Source organism: Fukomys damarensis, unplaced genomic scaffold (genome assembly GCF_012274545.1).
Source record: "Fukomys damarensis isolate Sample0158 unplaced genomic scaffold, DMR_v1.0_HiC HiC_scaffold_21, whole genome shotgun sequence".
Taxonomy (NCBI): Eukaryota; Metazoa; Chordata; class Mammalia; order Rodentia; family Bathyergidae; genus Fukomys; species Fukomys damarensis.
This window is the reverse complement of record NW_022900933.1, coordinates 2753979-2773990: the sequence shown is the minus strand read 5'-3', so window position 1 is coordinate 2773990 and position 20012 is coordinate 2753979. Positions and strand designations below refer to the sequence as shown.

Below are 20012 nucleotides of genomic sequence, written 5' to 3'. Positions count from 1 at the left end.
TGTCTGTCACTTTCCCTGGACAATGTACCCCTTAAGAGCAAAGACAGTCTTTGTCTTGAGTGACTAGCACAGAAGGTATGCTAGTTTGCTCGTCTGCTCATCCTTGAGATACGTGTGTCACTGGGCCAGTGACTGTCTTACCTTCCTTCCTCTGTATTTCACAAAGCTACTGCATGATTCCAGGCACATAGTCAGGAACCAGAGAGACTTATTCTACCTAAAGTGTCTGTGATTCTTCTTGCTAAAAGCTTACTTAGATTCACATGGACCTCATCTTATCTTTAAAATTAGCTCTGAGTTCCGGCAATGCAGTCGCCTCCCAGGGGTCTATGGAAATGTTGTAGTATCTCAGCTGTGCTTTATTAGGTTCTTGAAGCATTTTTCCCATCCACATTGGTCTCATCTATTCTTGCTTCAGTTTCTTGCATATGAAGCTGCTAAACTATCTTCTGTATTCAATTCTCCTCACATACTTAAACCAGCCCTGCAGATTATGCAACATCACAGCTTCTGCGCTTGAAAACAAATCTGCAAGTCTGATGAAGAAAGGTGCCCAGTCATACTATGGCAAGTAATGCACAGCAGGTAATGTTTTATCTGCCTCTGCTTTCCAGAATTAGTCGCTATTAAATATTTTTCCTTACTTTCATGTTTAAAAGATGTCTTAAATGTTACAACAGTTTTATCCTAAAACAGGTTGTACACATATAAATCTATATACTTCCTTGAGTTTACTATTGCTTCTGTTTTTCAATTTGACAAATGCTTCTTCTAAATTTATAATTTAAGATAAAAATAAAGTACTTCCTATAGGAAGAATAAATGTACCAGCACCTGTAAAAACAACTCCAATTCCTCTTCCTCTAAAAAAGCAATAGTTAATGTGAAAGATTTGTTTTGTCTTATGCCAGGTTCCAGCTGCTTCACTTTGTTTAAAACTGACTTCAAAGTTTAAACACTATCGTGTCCCAACAAATAACCGCCCCCAGATGGAATGATCCGGAGTACTATACCCAGTGCTCTCAATACAACACCTGCAGCCTTTTAATTCAACATTTTATAAATTTTCCAAAAAGAAAACAGATTTTTTTTTCTGTCCCCTAACTTATGCCTTTTGGAGCACTGACTTACAGCATGAAGGGATTTCTATACCTCTATAAATTTAAAAATATTTAGAGGAATTAAATATCGGCATTAGAATTTGTACTGTGCTGGTATGAGGGAAAGATATCACAGGGAAATGAAAAAACCAGAACAGCTCCAACTTCAGAACTTTCAAGTAAAAATTTTACCTGTAAATGCAGATGCAAGAAACAGGCTGGACTCAATTTGTGTCTGATCCATATCATCCAGTGAAGCTACACTTTAAAGAAAAAAAGTGTTCTTTTTCCATAAGTAAATAAATTAGGCACAGAAATAATCATGATTTGTTCCCATTCACTAAAAAGAACACAGACCAAATACACTCCCACAGTTACTCTCATAAAACCAGGTAAACAGAAGCCAGATCTAGTGACGTGAATGTAAAGAAGGATGTTAAACAGATCCATTTTAACGACTGTCAAGAGGAAATACTTCACCTAATGGACTGTTATCTTTATGCATGAGAAATGATGGAAGGAAAGACTCAGGAGTAACTTTGCAATTAAATTAAAAAATAAATATACTCAGCCAGATGTGGTGGTGCACGCCTGTAATTGGGAGGCCGAAGCAGGAGGATCACCATGAGTTCGAGGCCAGGCCAGAATACACAGTGAGTTTGAGGTCAGACTGAATCACGTAATGAGGCCCTCTCTCAAAAAAACAAAGCTATTTCATTCAAGGTTAAAATTTTTCACAGATTGTCTTACCCAAGGATTTAATCATTACAAAAAAAAGTTTGAACTCTCCCTTCTCACTAGGCTATCATGGGGGCACACTGTCCAACACAGTGTAAACAAAACAGCCAGTAAAGCTATTGGGAAGCAAAGAAGAGCAATACACTATTAAACCAAGGCAAAATTTAACAGGAAATGGAATAGGCTTGAGAGAAAAAAATCTCATTTCATGGCTCAGGTCTAGGAAGCAGTGAAAATGTAAATAAGTGAAGAGAAAAACAAGTAGCGCTGTCATAGCTTGAGTATCCATAAGTCAAAAACCTAAAATCTAAAATACTCCAAAGCCTGAAACTTTTTGACTGGCAACATAATATCACAGTGAAAAATTCCACACTTGACCTCATGTTGATGTGCACAGTCAAAACACAAAGACACTGAAAATACTGTATAAAATTACTTTTAGGCTATGTGTATAAGGTATATAGGAAATATAAATGAATTTTATGTTTAGCTTGAGATCCTATGCCAAGATATCTTAATTTCCAAAATTTAAAAAACTGAAAATAAAAAATTTCTGGTTCTAAGCATTTTGGAAAAGGGATATTCAACCTGTAGTTCTCAAGCCAACAAAATACTCTTAACACCAAGGACATCAGTCTGTACTGATAGGATGCTGTTAAGTTATGCTCTGAAAAACAGCTGATTAATAATTATCAGTAACTATTTCTTCAAGCAAATTGGGGGGGCATAGGAATAAAGAAAAAATTTAGAAGTCATTAATCAGTATTTCTTTTCTAATTTTTTCTAAGTTGAAGAATAAATCATCTCATGGTTTTTATTTAATAAAAATTCAGATAAATTTTATAAGAAGGCAAGATATTTCAATGAACAAGATCATAGCATTACATATTTCATTACGCTTGGGCAATATATTCTTAGTAGGGGAATTCATGTTAAGCAGAGTTATACTGTAGCGAGCTTCTAAAAATTAAGTACACTCAAAGTATAAACCATACAATACAAATCAATTAAAAGTTTAAAAAACAGTTTAAAAAATGTAACAGTAAAAAATTGTAATTTTATTAAAATGTGGCAAAAACAACTTACTCAAATGTATGTGAAATCTGCAAACAGCAAAATTGGACACCCAACTTTGATATAGTTTTTTTAAAATCTTTAAATATATTAAGTGATATATAGTCTGATCAAAAATAGTGAATATTTAAACACGAAAAGAAGAATCAAGATATATCATGAACAGGTACAAAATCCCTGTGGTAAATGTGATCATTACGTATATCTAAAATATACCGATAAACATAATTTTTTAAAAATAATTTATTACAGTAAAAGACATTCTGCGATGAGCTCCTCTCACAGTGCTCCCCATCACTTCACACTCACTCACCCCATCACTCCTGCCACTGTCTGAAGCAGTTCCGGAAGTCTTCTTTCCTAAGTGTCTTTCTGTGGCTGCCTTGATATCTCAAACTGGTTCAAAATATTTATGGTAATTTCTGTCAGATAAAATCCTATGGTGTGTCCTCAACTACCTCATTCACTGGATCTGACATCATGCAGTTTTGTATTCTTTTATTTATTTAGGTAGCGGGGATTGAACTTGGAACCTTGCACTTGCAAGGCAGGCAGCAAAATCACTGAGCTAAATCCCCGGCCTGAAAGGCAAATATTCTGAATGGATTCAGGACATTGAGGCAGTCATATGGAGTAACTAAAGACACTCACACAAGAGGATTTTCACAAGTGCTTCAGAAAATGGCAACAACAATGGCATAAGTGTGCTCAAAGTGAGAGTATTTTGAGAGGGATTAATGACAATATGTCTTTTAGTGTAATAGAGTAAAAAAAGGTTGGTGTAATATTCACCGTATGTTTTGATCATATCTCATATTAACTATTAGATGCTATCTTTGTTGACCTGGCACTCTGCCTCTAAGTTTCCAGGAGTTAGAGAGAGGGACGTTAGTGCTTGGTTCCTCTGGCCAGAAGAACGGCCTTTCAGATTCTGCACAGCCAATACAGTATAAAACAAAAGTGCTGGTACCTTGGTACACGGAGATCCCTCCCACCGAAGAACCATTTGTTTGTAGCGAATAAAGTGTCAGTCTTTTCTGAGTTGTAGGTTCCTCAGATATAAAGTAAATATTACCTACCTAACTGGGTTGATTAAGGATCTCAGTAGGCTATGATACATATAGGAAATGTTCATAAATGGTAACTATTACAATTGTTATCATTATAAACAAACAAAAACTCTCTTTACCCACAATGATAAGAGAATCTTGATGTATGCAATAAATCCTGACAGTTAAAAAAAAATTCACTACCTCTATATCAGAACGGACTATTTGTAACTTCCTGACCCTATCACCTCTGATAGGATGTCGCACACTGGAAGAGTTCTGCAGCTGAGGGTAAAAGTAGGAAACATAACCTACAACTACGTCAACACAATTCGAAAACTGCCTTTCAAAGCTATGGATTCTCACACTTCTTTAGCCTGCTACTCAAAATGGAAGAAACAATACTAACTAGGATTTAAGTCAAAGGATAAGAAAACAATTATTCAAGCTACAAATTTCTATTAGTTTTCTATAGAAATTTTTTATGGGTAATAAAGAGTAGAAATTGAGTCACAAATTATGTATATAACTTATTCTTTTTACCTTTACCACAAAAAGCAGACTTATTAACCTTTACTTAATGGTTTGAAGATACCACAAAATAACTAGTGGTCTCAGATTTGGAAACAGAATCCCGGGCTGGGAAAACAAGGATACTGCTAGAAAACCTTTAAATGAAGGCATACAAGGGCACTGTGACTGTACCACTTACACACACTGTGCTTTTTCCAAATGTACACCTTATCTCAATACTTTAGCATTCACTTCAAATAACCATTCAAAATCCTGTAGCTCTTTGTTGTAAATTAAAAGTAATCTGTGGGCTGAGGATGGCAGTAGCAGAGGGCTTGCCTAGCACTCCAGTACAAGGAGAGAGGGAGGGAGGAAAGGAGGCAGGGAGGGAAGAGAGAAAAAGAAAGGCAGGGAGGGAGAAGGAGAGGAAGGAGATGGGAGGGAAGAAAAAGAAAAGTAAAGAAAGTAAGCTTTGTTATAGTTAGTGTACAAGCTTTTAAACTACTGATGTTGAAAGGGATAGGAATCTTAGCTTTATAATATTTGTACAGTATTTTTATATTTATTTTTGGCTTAAAATTTTGATCTTCCATCTCTTTAAAGCTGTATTTAGTATAGCAATACTTAAGTCTGTAACTCTCTCTCTTTTTTGGGGTTTTTTGGTTTTATTTTGTTTTGTTTTGGTTTTTGAGACAGGGTCTCATTATGTAGTTGAGACTGACCTGGAACTCACTAGGTAGCCCACGGCTGGTCTCGAACTCACAGCGATCCTCCTGCCTCAGCCTCCCAAGTGCTGGGATTACAGGCCTGAGCCACCATGCCCGGCTGAAACTCTTTATATTATTATTTTTAAGCAACTCTTTATAGATCTGCTAACTATACAGCACGGCTATAAAGAGGAAGCCCTTCAAAACAAGTTTTTTAACCCACAAAACAAAAATTAAGGACAGCAGTTGGAAAATGGCAGAGTGGTGAGAGCCAGCAGCCCAGCCTCTCCAGGACAAGGTGCCTGGATCCTGGAAATCAACACCTTGAAGACCAAAAAAAGGATGTAGAGGGTCCATGAGAACATCGAGGGAACTGACAGAGGAGAAGGAAATAGAATCCATTGCTGCAGAAGAAACAGATCACTGATGCAGACTGAAAAACACTCAACCCACCAGATCAGTGTTGTACCTGCCCCGCTGAACATCAGCAAAAACAACTCTGCTGCTCACTGAGAAACACAGGGACCAGACCTGGGAGAGTCTTGTACAGCTGGAGGCAGCGGTGAAAGTGCGAGACAAAGAAAAAGTTGGGCTACTCTGCTGCCCTGAGAGAAGGAAGGGAAGAGCCGGCCAGCCAGGGCGGACTGCCAGCCATCGGTCAGAAGGTTGAGGGAGTTTATGTTGAGAAGTGGAGATCAGGTCTGGCCAAACTCCACGCTGAGGACCACCCAGGGCACTCCAACTGGCCTCAGCTACAAAGGGGGCAACGAGATAGAGGACACTGGAAGCAACCTACCCGAACTTTCTCAAAAAATAGCTGCAGAAGTAAATAAACAAACAGAAGAGGCTATAAAGAAAGTAATCCTCCAAGTGAGAGAAATGGCAATAAAAATGAAGGACATGCTCAACAAAACTAGACTAGAAACATTAAAAAAAAAAAGAACTTAGGAAAATGATGGAAACCATGAACACCTAACACAGGAAAGAAATGGAATCCATGAAACAGATTCAAACAGACATCCAGAAGATTAAAACCTCCATTGAAAGCATAGGTAATCATTTAAACAAGACACAATTTCAGATCTAGGAGACACGACTGCGGTTACCAACCATGAAAAGAATGATACCTTAAAAGAAACAAGAAGCCATGAAAAATCAATCCAACACCTGGGAGGCAATGCAAATAAAAACAATATAAGACTGATTGGCACCAATAAAAGATCAGGAAAAAGTGCAATTGCCATAAAAAACCTATTCACAGATGTAACAGCAGAAAACTTCTCAAACATGAAAAAAGAATTGGACATACAAATAAGTGAGGCATACAGAACTCCAAATAAATCTACACAAGGCCTATAATAATCAAAATCCCAGAAATTTAGCACAAGAATAGAACATTAAAAGTGGTTAGAGAATAGAAATAAAACACCTATAAAGAAATGAAAGCCCATCAGCATCACAGCAGACTTCTCAACACAAACCATTAAGGCAAAGACAGCCCAGAGTAAAATATTCCAAGACCTAAAAGAAAACAACCTCCAACCCTGTAGATGTATCCTGTAAGACTATCTTTCAAAATCAATGGAGAAATAAGATACTTCCTTGACGAGAAACAACTGAAGAAATTCACAGCCAACAAACCAGCTCAACAAAATGTTCATTTTAGGAAAAAAAAAAAAAACCCCACATTTCCAAGAACACCAACAGAAAGAAGCCAGTAAGCAGGGTAAGCAATTTTTTTTGTTTTGTTTTTCTTGGGGGGGGGTACCGGGGATTGAAAGGGCAAGCAATTTTTAAAAAAGAAAGAAAAAAAACCAAGAACAAGAAAATATGGCAGGGATAAACAGATACATATGAGGTATGACCATCACTGTAAACAGACTCAATTCACCAATCAAAAGAAACAGACTGGCAGAATGGATCAAGAAACAAGTTCCAACAATACACTGCATATAAGAAACACATATGACTCAAAAAGAAAATTCAAAGGCTCAAAGTCAAAGAATGGAAAACAATATTCCATGCAACAGGAACCCAGAACAAAGCAGGGGTAGCTAAACACCAACAGAAAGAAGCCAGTAAGCAGGGTAAGCAATTTTTTTTGTTTTGTTTTTCTTGGGGGGGGGTACCGGGGATTGAAAGGGCAAGCAATTTTTAAAAAAGAAAGAAAAGGAACCAAGAACAAGAAAATATGGCAGGGATAAACAGATACATATGAGGTATGACCATCACTGTAAACAGACTCAATTCACCAATCAAAAGAAACAGACTGGCAGAATGGATCAAGAAACAAGTTCCAACAATACACTGCATATAAGAAACACATATGACTCAAAAAGAAAATTCAAAGGCTCAAAGTCAAAGAATGGAAAACAATATTCCATGCAACAGGAACCCAGAACAAAGCAGGGGTAGCTATTCTATTTGCAGACAATGTGAACTTCAAGACAAGACTGCTCAAAGAAACAAAGAAGGTCACTACGTACTTGTTATAGGAAAAATATAAGAAGATATAATTATAAATATGTATGCACCAAATATCAGTGCACTCAACTATATAAAGCAAATATTAACAGACATGATCTAATAAGCATGAACACAACAATTGTAATGGGGAACCTTAATACTACATATCACAAATAGATCCTCTAGACAAAAAAAATCAACAAAGAAATATCAAAACTGAACCAAACTTTTGAACAAATGCACTCAGTAGATGTCTATAGTGTTCTTACCCAAAGCATCACAATACACATTCTCAGAGACACATGGGACATTCTCCAAAATACACCTCTTACTAGACCATAGAATATACTTACACAAATGCAAAGGAACTGAAAATTATTCCAGGCCTATTATTTGACCACAATGCAATGAAAATGGAAATCAACAGAAAAAGAAATCACAAACACTCCATAAACACATGGAAATTAAACAATGCCCTCCTGAACAACCAATAGGTTAGATGAAATTAAACAGTTTCTACAATTAAATGACAGCGCTGACACAACATACCACAACTTATGGGATGTAATGAAAGCAGTCCTAAGAGGGAAATTTACAGCACTGAACTCTCACATCAGAACAGAGTGAGCTCAAATAAACAACCTAATAACCTCAAACTTCTAGAAAAAGAAGAGCAAGTCAAACCAAAAGCTTGCATAAGAGAGGAAATTATAAAGATCAGAGCAGAAATTCATGCAACCAAGACTAAGAAAACAATACAAAGAATCAATGAATTGAAGAGTTGGTTCTTTGAAAGATTAAATAAAATTGAAAACCCAAAGCCAACCTCATAAAAAAAAGGAAAGAAAAAAATCACATTCATGCAATTAAGAAAGAAAAGGGTGAAATCACAAGAGATCCAGTGGAAATCCAGAGGATCATTAATACCTACTGTTACTGTTTAGGTCTAGATGTCCTTCAAAATCCTCATGCATTCATAGGTGGGTGAATCTACAGTGTGTGATACTAGGGTTAAGGATGTGTGATCACTAAGCCACTACAGAGAGAGTGTGACTGGTTTGGCACCACCCTTATCCCAGTAGACTGAATAAGATAAAAGGAGCCAAAGAATAAGATAAAAGGAGCCAAAGACGCTGTTAACGACTCTTGTTGCTTTTACTGCTTCTACTGCTAGGAACTGTTTCCCCTCTGCCACCCTGCCTTAGAGGTAGCCAATTATGGATTAAAACCTCTATGAACTGTAAGCTAAATGAACCCCTTCCCCTCTAACTTTGGGTGTCAGGTATTTTGTCTCAGCAACGAGGGAGAAAACTAACACACCTACCTTGAGAAACTGCACTCTAAAAAGATGGAAAACAGAAGAAATGGACAGATTTCTAGATACATATGAATTACCAAAGCTGAAACTAGAAGATATAAAAATTCTGTACTACCCAACGTCAGTCAATGAAGTTGAAAATGAAACTAAAAACTTACCAACAAAGAAAAATCTCAGGTCCCCTGGATTCACTGATGAATTCTATAAGAAATTTAGAGACGATCTAATGCCAATTCTCTTTAAACTCTTCTATGAACTAGAAAGGAAAGCAATACTCCCAAGATCATTACCCTGATAGCAAAACCAGAGACGGACCCAACCAGAAAAGAAAACTGCAGGCCAATCTACAGAGTAAACACAGATGCAAAAATCCTCAATCAGATGTGGGGCAAACAATATGCAACAAATCATCAAGAAGAGCATACACCATGCCCAAGTAGGATTCTTCCCAGGGATGCAGGGATGGTTCAACATAATGCAAATCAATAAACGTAATACACCATATCAACAGAACCAAAGGCAAAAATCCCATGATCATCTCAATAGATGCAGAAAAAGCCTAACAAAGTCCAACACCCATTCATGATAAAAGAACACTACAGAAAAGTGGAATGCATGGTATTTACCTCAATCTGATAAAAGCCATCTATGACAAGCCAACAACCAACATAATACTAAATGAATAAAAAATGAAAGATTTCACACTAAAATCAGGAACAAGACAAGGATATCTACTACTACTACTTCTATTCAACATAATTCTGGAAATATTACCCAGAGCAATTAGAAAGAAAAAGAAATAAAAGGAAAAAAGATAGGTAAGGAAGAAGTTAAATTATTATTATTTGCAGATGACATGATTCTCTATATAGAAAACCCCCAAAAACCCACCAGAAAACTTCTAGATTTAAAAACCAAATTCAATAGCATAACTGGATACAAAGTCAACACTCAAACATCAATAGCATTCCTGTACCCAAATAACAAAGCATTCTCATATGCAAATAACTGAAAAAGAAATTAGGGAACAACACCTTTCACAATAGCATTTAAAAAATGAAATACCTCGGAACCAATTTAACAAAGGAAATAAAAGACCTGTACATAGAAAACTACAGTACTCTGAAAAAGGAGATAAAAGAGGATATCAAAAGATGGAAAGATATCCCTTGGTCTTGGGTAGGAAGAACCAACATAGTGAAAGTGGCCATACTCCCAAACTTGTTATACAGATTTAATACAATCCCAATCAAATTACCATTAGCATGCCTCATAGAACAAGAGAAAACATTTCTAAAATTCATTTGGAACCAGAATAGAATAGCAAAAATAATTCTGGGCAACAAAGGCAAGGCAGGGAGCATCACAATCCCTGATTTGAAATTACACTACAGAGATACCGTGACAAAAACAGCATGGTACTGGCAAAAAAAAAAAAAAAAAAAAAAAACAGACCCAAGGCCGGGCATGGTGGTGTACACCTGTAACACCACCACTTGGGAATATGAGGCAGGAGGATCACTATGAGCCTTATCTACATAATAAGTTCAAGGCCAGCCTGACCTGAACAGTGAGACCCTGTTTCAAAACAAAACAAAAAACACCTGAGGATAAATGAAACAGGCTTGAAGAGCTGGAAACAACACCAAACACATTCAGACACCTATCCTGGGTAAAAAGGCCAAACACATTCCCTGGAGGAAAGATAGTCTCTCTCTTTTTTTTTTTTTTTTTTTTTTTTTTTTTTTTGATACCGGGAATCAAACTCAGCACCCTGTGCTTGTGAGGCAGGTGGTGGAACCACTGAGCTAAATCCCTGGCCCTAGACAGTCTCTTTAATAAGTAGTTCTGGAAAAAACAGGCTTTCTACATGTCATAGACGAAATCTAGACCCATGTCTTACCATGCACTAAAGTAAAATCAAAATGGATTAAAGATCTAAATACTAAAATAGAAACACTGAATCTGCTGAAAGAATAGGTAGAACCTTGAGAACATAGGAGTAGGCAAAGATTTCATGAACAAAACCCAGACTTCACAGGAAATATTACAAAAAAATCAACAACTGAGACCTCACCCTGTTAAAAAGATTTTGCAACACAAAAAAGAGATTACCCACAGAGTGGTAAAATATTTTAGCCAATAGTCCCTCAGATAAAGGACTAATATCTAGAACATACAAAAAATTGAAAAAAACCAGAGCCCCCAAGTTTAAAGATCTAATCCAAAAATGAGCATCTGAAATGAACATAATATTTCTCATATGAAGTAGAAATGGCAAATAAATATATGAAAAAATATTCAACGTCATCTGTCATCTGAGAGATGCAAATTAAAACAATGCTGAGATTCTATCTCACACCAGAAAGAAAGGCTATTATGAAGAAATCAACCAACAACAAATGCTGGTGGGACTGTGGGGAAAAAACAACGCTTCTCCACTGCTGGTGGGAGTGTAGACTGATGCAACCACTGTAGAAATCAGTGTGGAGATTCCTCAAAAAATTAGGATTAGAAGTCCCATTTGACCCAGCTATGTGCCTGCTGGGTATCTTCCCAAAAGAATTAAAAGCATCATACCTCAGTGATATATGCACACCCAGGTTTATAACAACACAGTTTGTAATAGCTAAATCTTGGAAATAACCCAAATGCCCATCAACCAAAGAATGGATAAAAAAGTTTTTTTATGTAATGGAATACTACTCAGCCATAAAGAAAGAAAAACTCGAGATATTTATAGCTAAATGAATGCAACTTGAGACTATACTGAGAAATAAATAATATATATGTAAATATAATATGTTAATTATATTGTTAATTTTCTAATTATATTATATTTTATAATTATATTGATTTATTGGTTATATTAAATATTAATATAAAATAAATATATATGTAAATATCACATTTTTTCTCTGGTGTGAGAAACTAAAAGGGTAAGTAAAGACAACTTTAATAGATAATATGAAATAAGAAGAAACTACTCAAAAGTTAAGGGAAACAAGGGAGGAGGGGGAAAGGAGAGGGAAAAATGAAAAACTGGAAAACAAAACTTTTGTAAATAAAGGGGGAGGGGATTGGGAGAAAAAGAGGAAGCAAGATATATCATGTACAGGTACAAATTCCCTTTGATGAATGTGATCATTATGTATATGTAAATTATACAAATAAAACTAATTTTAAAAACCCCCAAATTAATTATTAAATGGATGTCCAAAATCTAAAACAAAATTTAATAAAGTGACTTAATAATACTCAGGATGGCTGCATTTTTAAAAAGTAATTTGAGTTCACTGAAAAAAAAAAAAGTAGGAATATTTTGGTATTTAAAAATATATAATTGGTTGCCTACTTTTTAAATAAACTTCCAAATTAAATTATTCACTGGCTGTATATCTAGTAGGTACATCAACTCTCTCAAATGATAATATTTTCAGAATAGGCTCTTAGCAGCATAAAAGCTGACATCCAACTATCAAGAGGTCAACTGTTAACTCACAGATGATCTGCCTGTCCTGAATGCAGGCTGTGATTTATCTGAATAACATACACTTAATTATTAAAACTCATTGAAAAGCACATAAGGACTTGAGAGTACTGCTATGTATCGTTATAACACAAAGTGCCTGCCTTTTAGGGGCAAGAATGTCTAGCAGGACATTCCAACATGTAAAATCTGATTGAGAACAGAGACCATGCTTTAGTAGACTACTTTATCTACAACACACTTCCTGTTAGTTCAATGACCTGTGAAATAGCTACTAAAACAAGTTCCTGTCAGATAATTCTTTATAAAAGCATGCAATAATGGTAAAATACTAAATGAATCTTTAAAAATTACAATAGGTTTGCCTTGTGAAAGAAGCCATACTAACAGCATGATTTCATTTCCATAAAGTACAAACACAAGAGAATTAATCTTTGCTCTTAGAAGTCAGAACAATGGTTTCAGCCTTGGAAGGAGGAGGCCGGGACTCAAGGAAACTCATGAGGCTTTGTAACAGTGCTGGCAGTGTGGTTCCTTGCAGTGGGCCCTGCTTGCACAAGGTGCCCCCTTCCCCCGCCACCACCTATGACAGTTCTTTGAGCTCTTTCCTGTATGTGTATTATTCCTCCATAGAAGGGTAAAATTGAGAAATAAAAACTTAAAAGGTTAGTTTCAGAAATTAAAGATAACATCTTTGTAATTTTGAGCCAATTTCTAATGATGAAACTGCCAAATTACTAGCCTTACCACGTAGCCTTTCATAGCAAGTGAATAGTGACTGCTAAGCCACCACCTGTACTGTTGATTACAAACATGAATTCCTTTAAACCTCAAGATACAGTGAGCTGCACCTATTCAGAAGCAGAAGGTGAGTTTTCCATTGTTGTTACTCTAGACAGTCACATAGCTTACTATCTAGGGTAGTTGATGCTCTATGACAATTACCTATTGGATTTTTAACTGAAAGCACAAACTATCATTCAATTTTAACTAATCTTGAAACAATTTCTGAAATATTCCTATGTTCTATAAATGCACATTAATTCCTTTTTAGGCATGCAAAGGTTTACAAAGCAATGATATAATTGTATGTAAACACAACTATACCTCTTACTCAACAATACTCCTACAATTTTAATTTTACTATATTATGCCAGGCCACAGAGTGTGCACAAGGTCACTATTATATATGTTCTTATAAATGATATGTGACAGGTACAAAGGCTGAAGGCACAGTAACTCCCTAGTATTTACTGATGCTAAATTCCTCTATAATCTATACACAGAATTTTTTTTTTAGATAGAGATCCTTCTTAAATATAAAAACTTTTCTCAAATTATGGCTTGTGAGTATCACTAAAAATACAGTGCATTATCTTTGCAGTCATTACAATGGTTTTGATATCCCTAGACATTCCTAACTAAATTTGGAAACAATAATTAAATCTGACATTGTGACCAGTTCACTTCCCCAAGACCAGACCTGGTAACTTTTTTAAAAGTGAAAGAATGAAAAATGAGCTTTCAAATACAGGAAGCCACTAGAAAATAAGAACAACACCGTTCTATATCCTACAAAAAGATCTTTAAGGATTTTCTGTTGAATAGTTAAGTTTCGGGTGAAGGAGAGGGGAGGGCGGGGTGAGCTGCTCACTGTACACACGACAGCAGCCCAAGCTCTGTGTTCCCATTACTCTGGGGGAGGGCTCCAAGCTGTGAGGCGCAGCTGTACCGGCCCTGCTAGCAAGGCCATCACAGCAGTGCTTTGATAGCAGGAGGCCCCGAAGTGTGAGGATACCGAGAAGGCAGCAGTTGCTGGCTGTGAAAACAGTCTGATACAAACCAGATGGGAACTTACTAGATGGGTAACACAAAGGAAAACAATTGGCTCATTCAACAAAGTCAGGACCCTGCCGGAGAATTCACAGAAGACAGTAACAGTCACCCAGAGCTGATGGAAACAAGAAACAGCCATGTGGTTAGAGTTTGAGGAACTGTTTTTCCTCAGACTAAACAAAGTTTTGGTTTCTAATTCTTGTATTCATTAATTGTAGTTTAGTGTATCAGCCTTTTTGCTAAAGACAAATATTTCATTTATATAATACACTATATATATATATATGTGATACCGAGAGAAATAGATGGGTTATAGAAACTAATTTTGTGCTGCTTCCTGTAAAGTGCTATGAACATAGGCTTAACTATCTCAGGAAACTGCTACATTTAGAAAATGAGTGATCATGCTGACACAGTAATCAGAAAACCCAATATAATATTTCCAGGACTTCCTAAATTCTCATTAGAACTACATTTCTACCTAATGATTTTTCTGAATTCATTAGTTGGCACAGTATTATTGCAATTAATTATATTCACAGGCAAAAAGTGCCCATGTTTTCTGTCTGTTCGGTTGACAAATATAACAAACACTAACACTCAAGTTTTAATATTCCTTTTGGCAACTGCATTTCATTTAAAGACTTTTGTAGGTATGTACTGTACAAAATACAAGATTGTCGGTATGTATGTATGCATGCTTATATATTATGTACACACTTATGAATACATACTATTTGCTTTTACTTTTTTTGGGGGGGGGTTCTTTTGGTTTTTTTAAAACAAGATAGTGCTAGGTAGTTCTCACTGGCCTTGAACTCACTATGAAACCCAGGCTGGCTTTGAACTTGCAAACTTGCAGCAATCCTCCTGCCTCAGCCTCTCAAGTGCTGGGATTATAGGCATACACCACACCTGGTTGTTGTTTTTACTATTTTAACAATTAATTAGTATTCTAGCACAAAATAATTCACAAGTAATTGCATTTCTTCTACTGGAAATCCTAGCACAACTTGGGCCTCTATATGACTACCAATTTAAAAAACACACCTAAGGTTAGGGACACAGCTCAGTAATAAAGTGTGTATTTAGCATGTGCAAGGACTTGGGCTCAATACCAAGCACCATCAAAAAATTAAAGGCAAAAAGTAAAATACACCTAAGAATGCTTTAAATTTATAATTACCATTTTTAGGTGATGGCTAGTGAGCCCACAGAGGAAACTGTTGAAATGATGATGTGTATCACAGCATTCCTTATGTACATATTTGAACATATTTTCTAATTGACTGTGCTTTGTTTTGTACTTTTATAAGAATGAAAATAATTACGTTCATTAGCAGACATTTATCAGCAGAAACATGAATACTGCTTTGGTATATGAAACACCTATCATTGCCACTGACTCTTCCCACCCTAAAAACTGAGGCTGAACACTTAAAAACACCTTTCCTGTTCCACTGGATCTTTCATCCTGTATTAGTAAGCATTCCTACTGCTGGCTCAAAATACCTGATACCCAAAACTTAACAGACTGGTTTAGTTTGGCTCAAGGTTTCAGAAGTTTCGGTCTATGGTTGGCTGGCTCCATAGACACGTCACGGCAGGAGGTTCATCACCACTGGTCTACACCGATGGGTCTACGGCCGTTAGCAGCACACTAGAAAATTTAAACAAATGCTTCTTTTTTATTATAACTATTAAAACAAGTGTACAAATAAATAGGCTTCATGGTGACACTTCCATACATGTATAGATCTCTTCTCTCTCTTCCATCCCTTTCCCCTTTATTGACGGTCCCTCCTCTACTTGTTTTACTCTCCAAATACGAGAGAGAACATGTAGTACCTATCTTTCTGTGTCTGGCTTTACACTATGTCCTTTTTCTCCACATCTTCCTTCGGAGAAGTGTCTCTTCAGATAATTTGCCCATTTTGATTGGATTACTTGTACTTTATTTGTTATCGTTTTGAATTCTTTATAGGCCCTGGACATGAACCCTCTGCAGATGAGCCCGCTTCGCCAGTACTGGTCTCCCCTCTAGGGACTGTGCTATGGCAGTGTGAGACAGGGCTTGTGTCCTGTCCCTTCTGGGACTTTAGGCTACTTAGTTACCCGCACCAGAAGCTATCTGATGAGTATAATAAATGTTATCATTTTGTAGTCCGTCTGACATTTTGTTATAGTTAAGGTGGAAGTAACATTCTTTTTCAGAACTACAAAATTCAGCAACAATTCAAAGTAAATTTCTCCTTCATTACAATAATCAATATTAATCAATAAAGTCTTCTTTGTGACTCATTCAGACAATGCTTGTTACACATTTAAATCTTTGGACTTTGGGCAGACTTAGTCTGTTTCCCATCCACTCCCTATCAGAGATCCATGTATTTTGTTTTTGTTTTGTTCTTTGTGCTGGAAATTGAACTCAGGGCCGGCCTCACTCATGCTGGGCAAGTGTTCTACCACCAAACAACACCCTCAACCCTGGCTCCTACTCACATGGTTTGGAAATCACTATCATAGTCTAAAATTACAAAGAATAATAATAACTTTTAAAACTTTTAGCTATAGCTTTAAAATTGCTAAGATCAATTACAGTTCTAATAGATGTTATAATTTAGTTATATTCAAAGGTAAACAAAATTCAATGACAAAAACTTAACACCTTACTAAGGAACAGAAATTATTTACTTGCACAAGTGGCCAAAAACAGCTTCTAAAAATAGCCAAGCTTTGAATTTCCTAATTCTCACATATCATAATCAAAGTGTGTGAGACAGAAAAGGTGCTAAGGTGGGTGGGCACTGAGTTCAGAACACAAAGCCAAGAAGAAACGTGTGATCCTGTAAGTACATTTCCCACAAAAATGTAATCTGACTTGAATAAATCAGTGCAATTATATCTATTTATTTAAGCAATTTGATATATATATTTTCTGAGCAACATAATCTACAAGTAAAAAACTGAAGAATGTTGTGATTTTCAAGCAACTCTGATACCTCAATCTGTCCTAGCATGTAACCATAAAACACACCACATAATTTTCCCCATTGAATGTTTGACTTTTAAATTACTATTTATCGTGATGGCCTTAACATTTTGATTTGTTTGTTTTTGGTACTGGGGATCAAACTCGGGACTGTGCACTTGCAAAGCAGGCAGCAGAATCACTGAGCTAAATCCCCAGTCCCGGCCTTAACATTTTTAAAGGAAAATCTTTTTAAAAGCAAACTATTTTAGCACATCACTTTTTAGAATTTAATTGTTCCTGGGTTTATTACACATAAATGAGTTTTAAACTGGGCTCTTGTTTGTGTAAAGAAACTTAACTTGTACAGAAAAAGATGTTGCAAAAGTTAGCTTGAATAGTAAAAAGAAAAATTTAAATGAAAATAACTTTTTTTTTTTGTTTTTGGTATCAGGGATTGAACACTGGTCCTTGCACTTGCAAGGTAGGTGGCGACACCACTGAGCTAAATCCCAGGCCTGAAAATCACTTTTTGAAGCTGCTTTCACTATAAAATTATTAGACATATTAATCAGTTCATAGAATTAGACAAGTGGAATCACGTGGTCAAATATATACCCAATGACAATACCAAATGTCAGGGTCTTATACTCCAAAAATATCATCTTTCACAACAATCAGTTCAGTTTCTCTCTTTTACATTAAAATTTAAACGTTACCATAAGGGAGAGGGAAAATGCAAGAATTTTACAGATTTCTCAGCAGCACAGTGCTGGAATCCATGTCCTGCCACATATTCCGTTTTTAAAGAGTGATCACGGACAGAGTTGCTATTGCTACTAAACTGCTTGATTTCTCTACAAACACATACTAAGCTACTGAACACTTCAAAGTGAAATATATGATACTTCCCCCTGAAATAGCCCTAATTCTGGATTCAAGTATTCTGAGAACCATTTATCTGCCCAGAAAGATGTGAGTTTTGATTCTATGTGATAGGGTGAATTTTCTTATCTTCAAGGTCTCTGCGTTGAGGCAGGATTAAATTGCTTCAAGGTCACCCAAAGTCCCGAGAGCCCTTGAGGATCATTTTGGCACTCTGACACTCCTGCTCTCTGAAATGTCTGGCAATGTCTCAGAACTTCATCAAAGAAATTAAAAAAACTGAAACCCACAAAATTAATGGGAAAAAAGTCATAACTGCAATCACATTCGTCCAGGAAATATGATGACGATATATGCCAGCTATATAGTGAAAGACTTGGTTTCTGTTTAAAATGATCTTTCTACAACTCACTGGGTTCTTACGTGCCATACTCAGGATAAAACAGGTATGCTCTCCTAACTTTTGTGATAGAAATAAAATTAAATGCAGAAACTTTCAAACACATTCTAAACATTTCCTAAATAAAGCTTTCTCCTACTCGCTAACACCTTTGATTTATGTTTTTCTTACAATTTTTATGATTTACTAAATGTCAACTGGACATTACTTAGTAGCATTGTTATATGTGAACAAAAATGCATCTATTGCCATCCTGTGGCCATTTCTGTGTATGTAAAACTGGAAACTGTACCTTCATAAAGAGAAATTTTCAGTCTTAAAATATTACTGCCTATAATATTAAGAAAAAAAATATAAACCAAACTAAATGAACTATAACTGAGCATGGATGGTAACAGTAATCAAATATTGAGTCAGTACTGGTATTATCTTAGGAACACTTATTTGCTCACACCTACACACTACCATGATTTTTTTTTTTTTTCCTGGTACTAGGGATCAAAGTTGCACTTATAAGGCAGGCCTGGTACCACTGAGCTAAATCCCTGGGCCTCACCATGATTAATTTTTAAATTACCAAGAGAAGGCTTTCATAGGCATCTCTGCACAGGATTCTAAAATATAATTTAACATTAAAGTACTGTGCTTAGGTTAAAAAGAAAAAGCCAAGAGGACAAAGTTTTGAAAAATTATAGTAAAAGAATAGGAACAAAAATGGAAGAGTTAAACCACACAGCATAAAGATGCAAAGGCTTAAAGCCACATGCTAAGCAATGTTCTTCCACCCAGCCCTGGCATAATCTCAGTAACCATCTTGAGTGCTTTTTCTTCGTTTAGGTCCACAGTTACAGTTGCAATTATAATGGCATTCAATAATATGCATCACTCAACCATTATGTGAAAATTAAATAAAAATCAGCTATTAAAGCAAAAAAGCACCCCCAAAACAAAAACATATCACTACTCAAAATATTCTTTCTTGATTTGGGGAGTTTTAAAACAAAAGGGATCTTAATTTCTACTGCCAAATTTCAGAACTTAGGTTTAGGTTATCTGAAACGTAAAGAACTAAAAAGCAAGAAGGCACATGGAGCAAAAGCTAACAGCCCTGTAGAATCATCAAGACTATCAAAATACCTTAATGCTAACTGCAAAATTATACAATTTTGATAACTATAGAAAATTTCATTCATATAATAACATGTAATATGAAAATCACTGGTTTAAATTATAGTTGTTGGTCAGTATCACTCCAAACACTAAACAGCTCTTATAAGGTTAACAGCCACAATTCTTGCCTTAAGCACAGTATAACTTAAGAGAGATAGTTATGATATACATATAGATCTAGGTACAGAAAAAAAGACTGACATTTAATTTATACAAGAACCAAAAGGTAACATTAAAGAAAAATGGCTAAGCATTAAAAAAATCATTTATAAATAGTATTTATTGGTAAAATACA

General features: G+C 35.9%; 1 protein-coding gene across 6 annotated transcripts in view; it reads right to left on the bottom strand.

Annotated features, from left to right (window-relative positions):
• Positions 1 to 20012, bottom strand: part of Kiaa0586 (KIAA0586 ortholog) — a 114234-nt gene that overhangs the window by 6145 nt on the left and 88077 nt on the right. The window contains exon 30 of one of the 6 annotated variants that reach the window (XM_033766914.1): positions 15800 to 15951. The exons of the other annotated variants lie outside the window; for them this stretch is intronic. Coding sequence (XP_033622805.1) covers positions 15941 to 15951 — 11 coding nt within the window. The 3' untranslated portion in view covers positions 15800 to 15940. Of the gene's footprint in view, positions 1 to 15799; positions 15952 to 20012 lie in introns of those variants that run through there. 6 annotated transcript variants of the gene reach the window in all.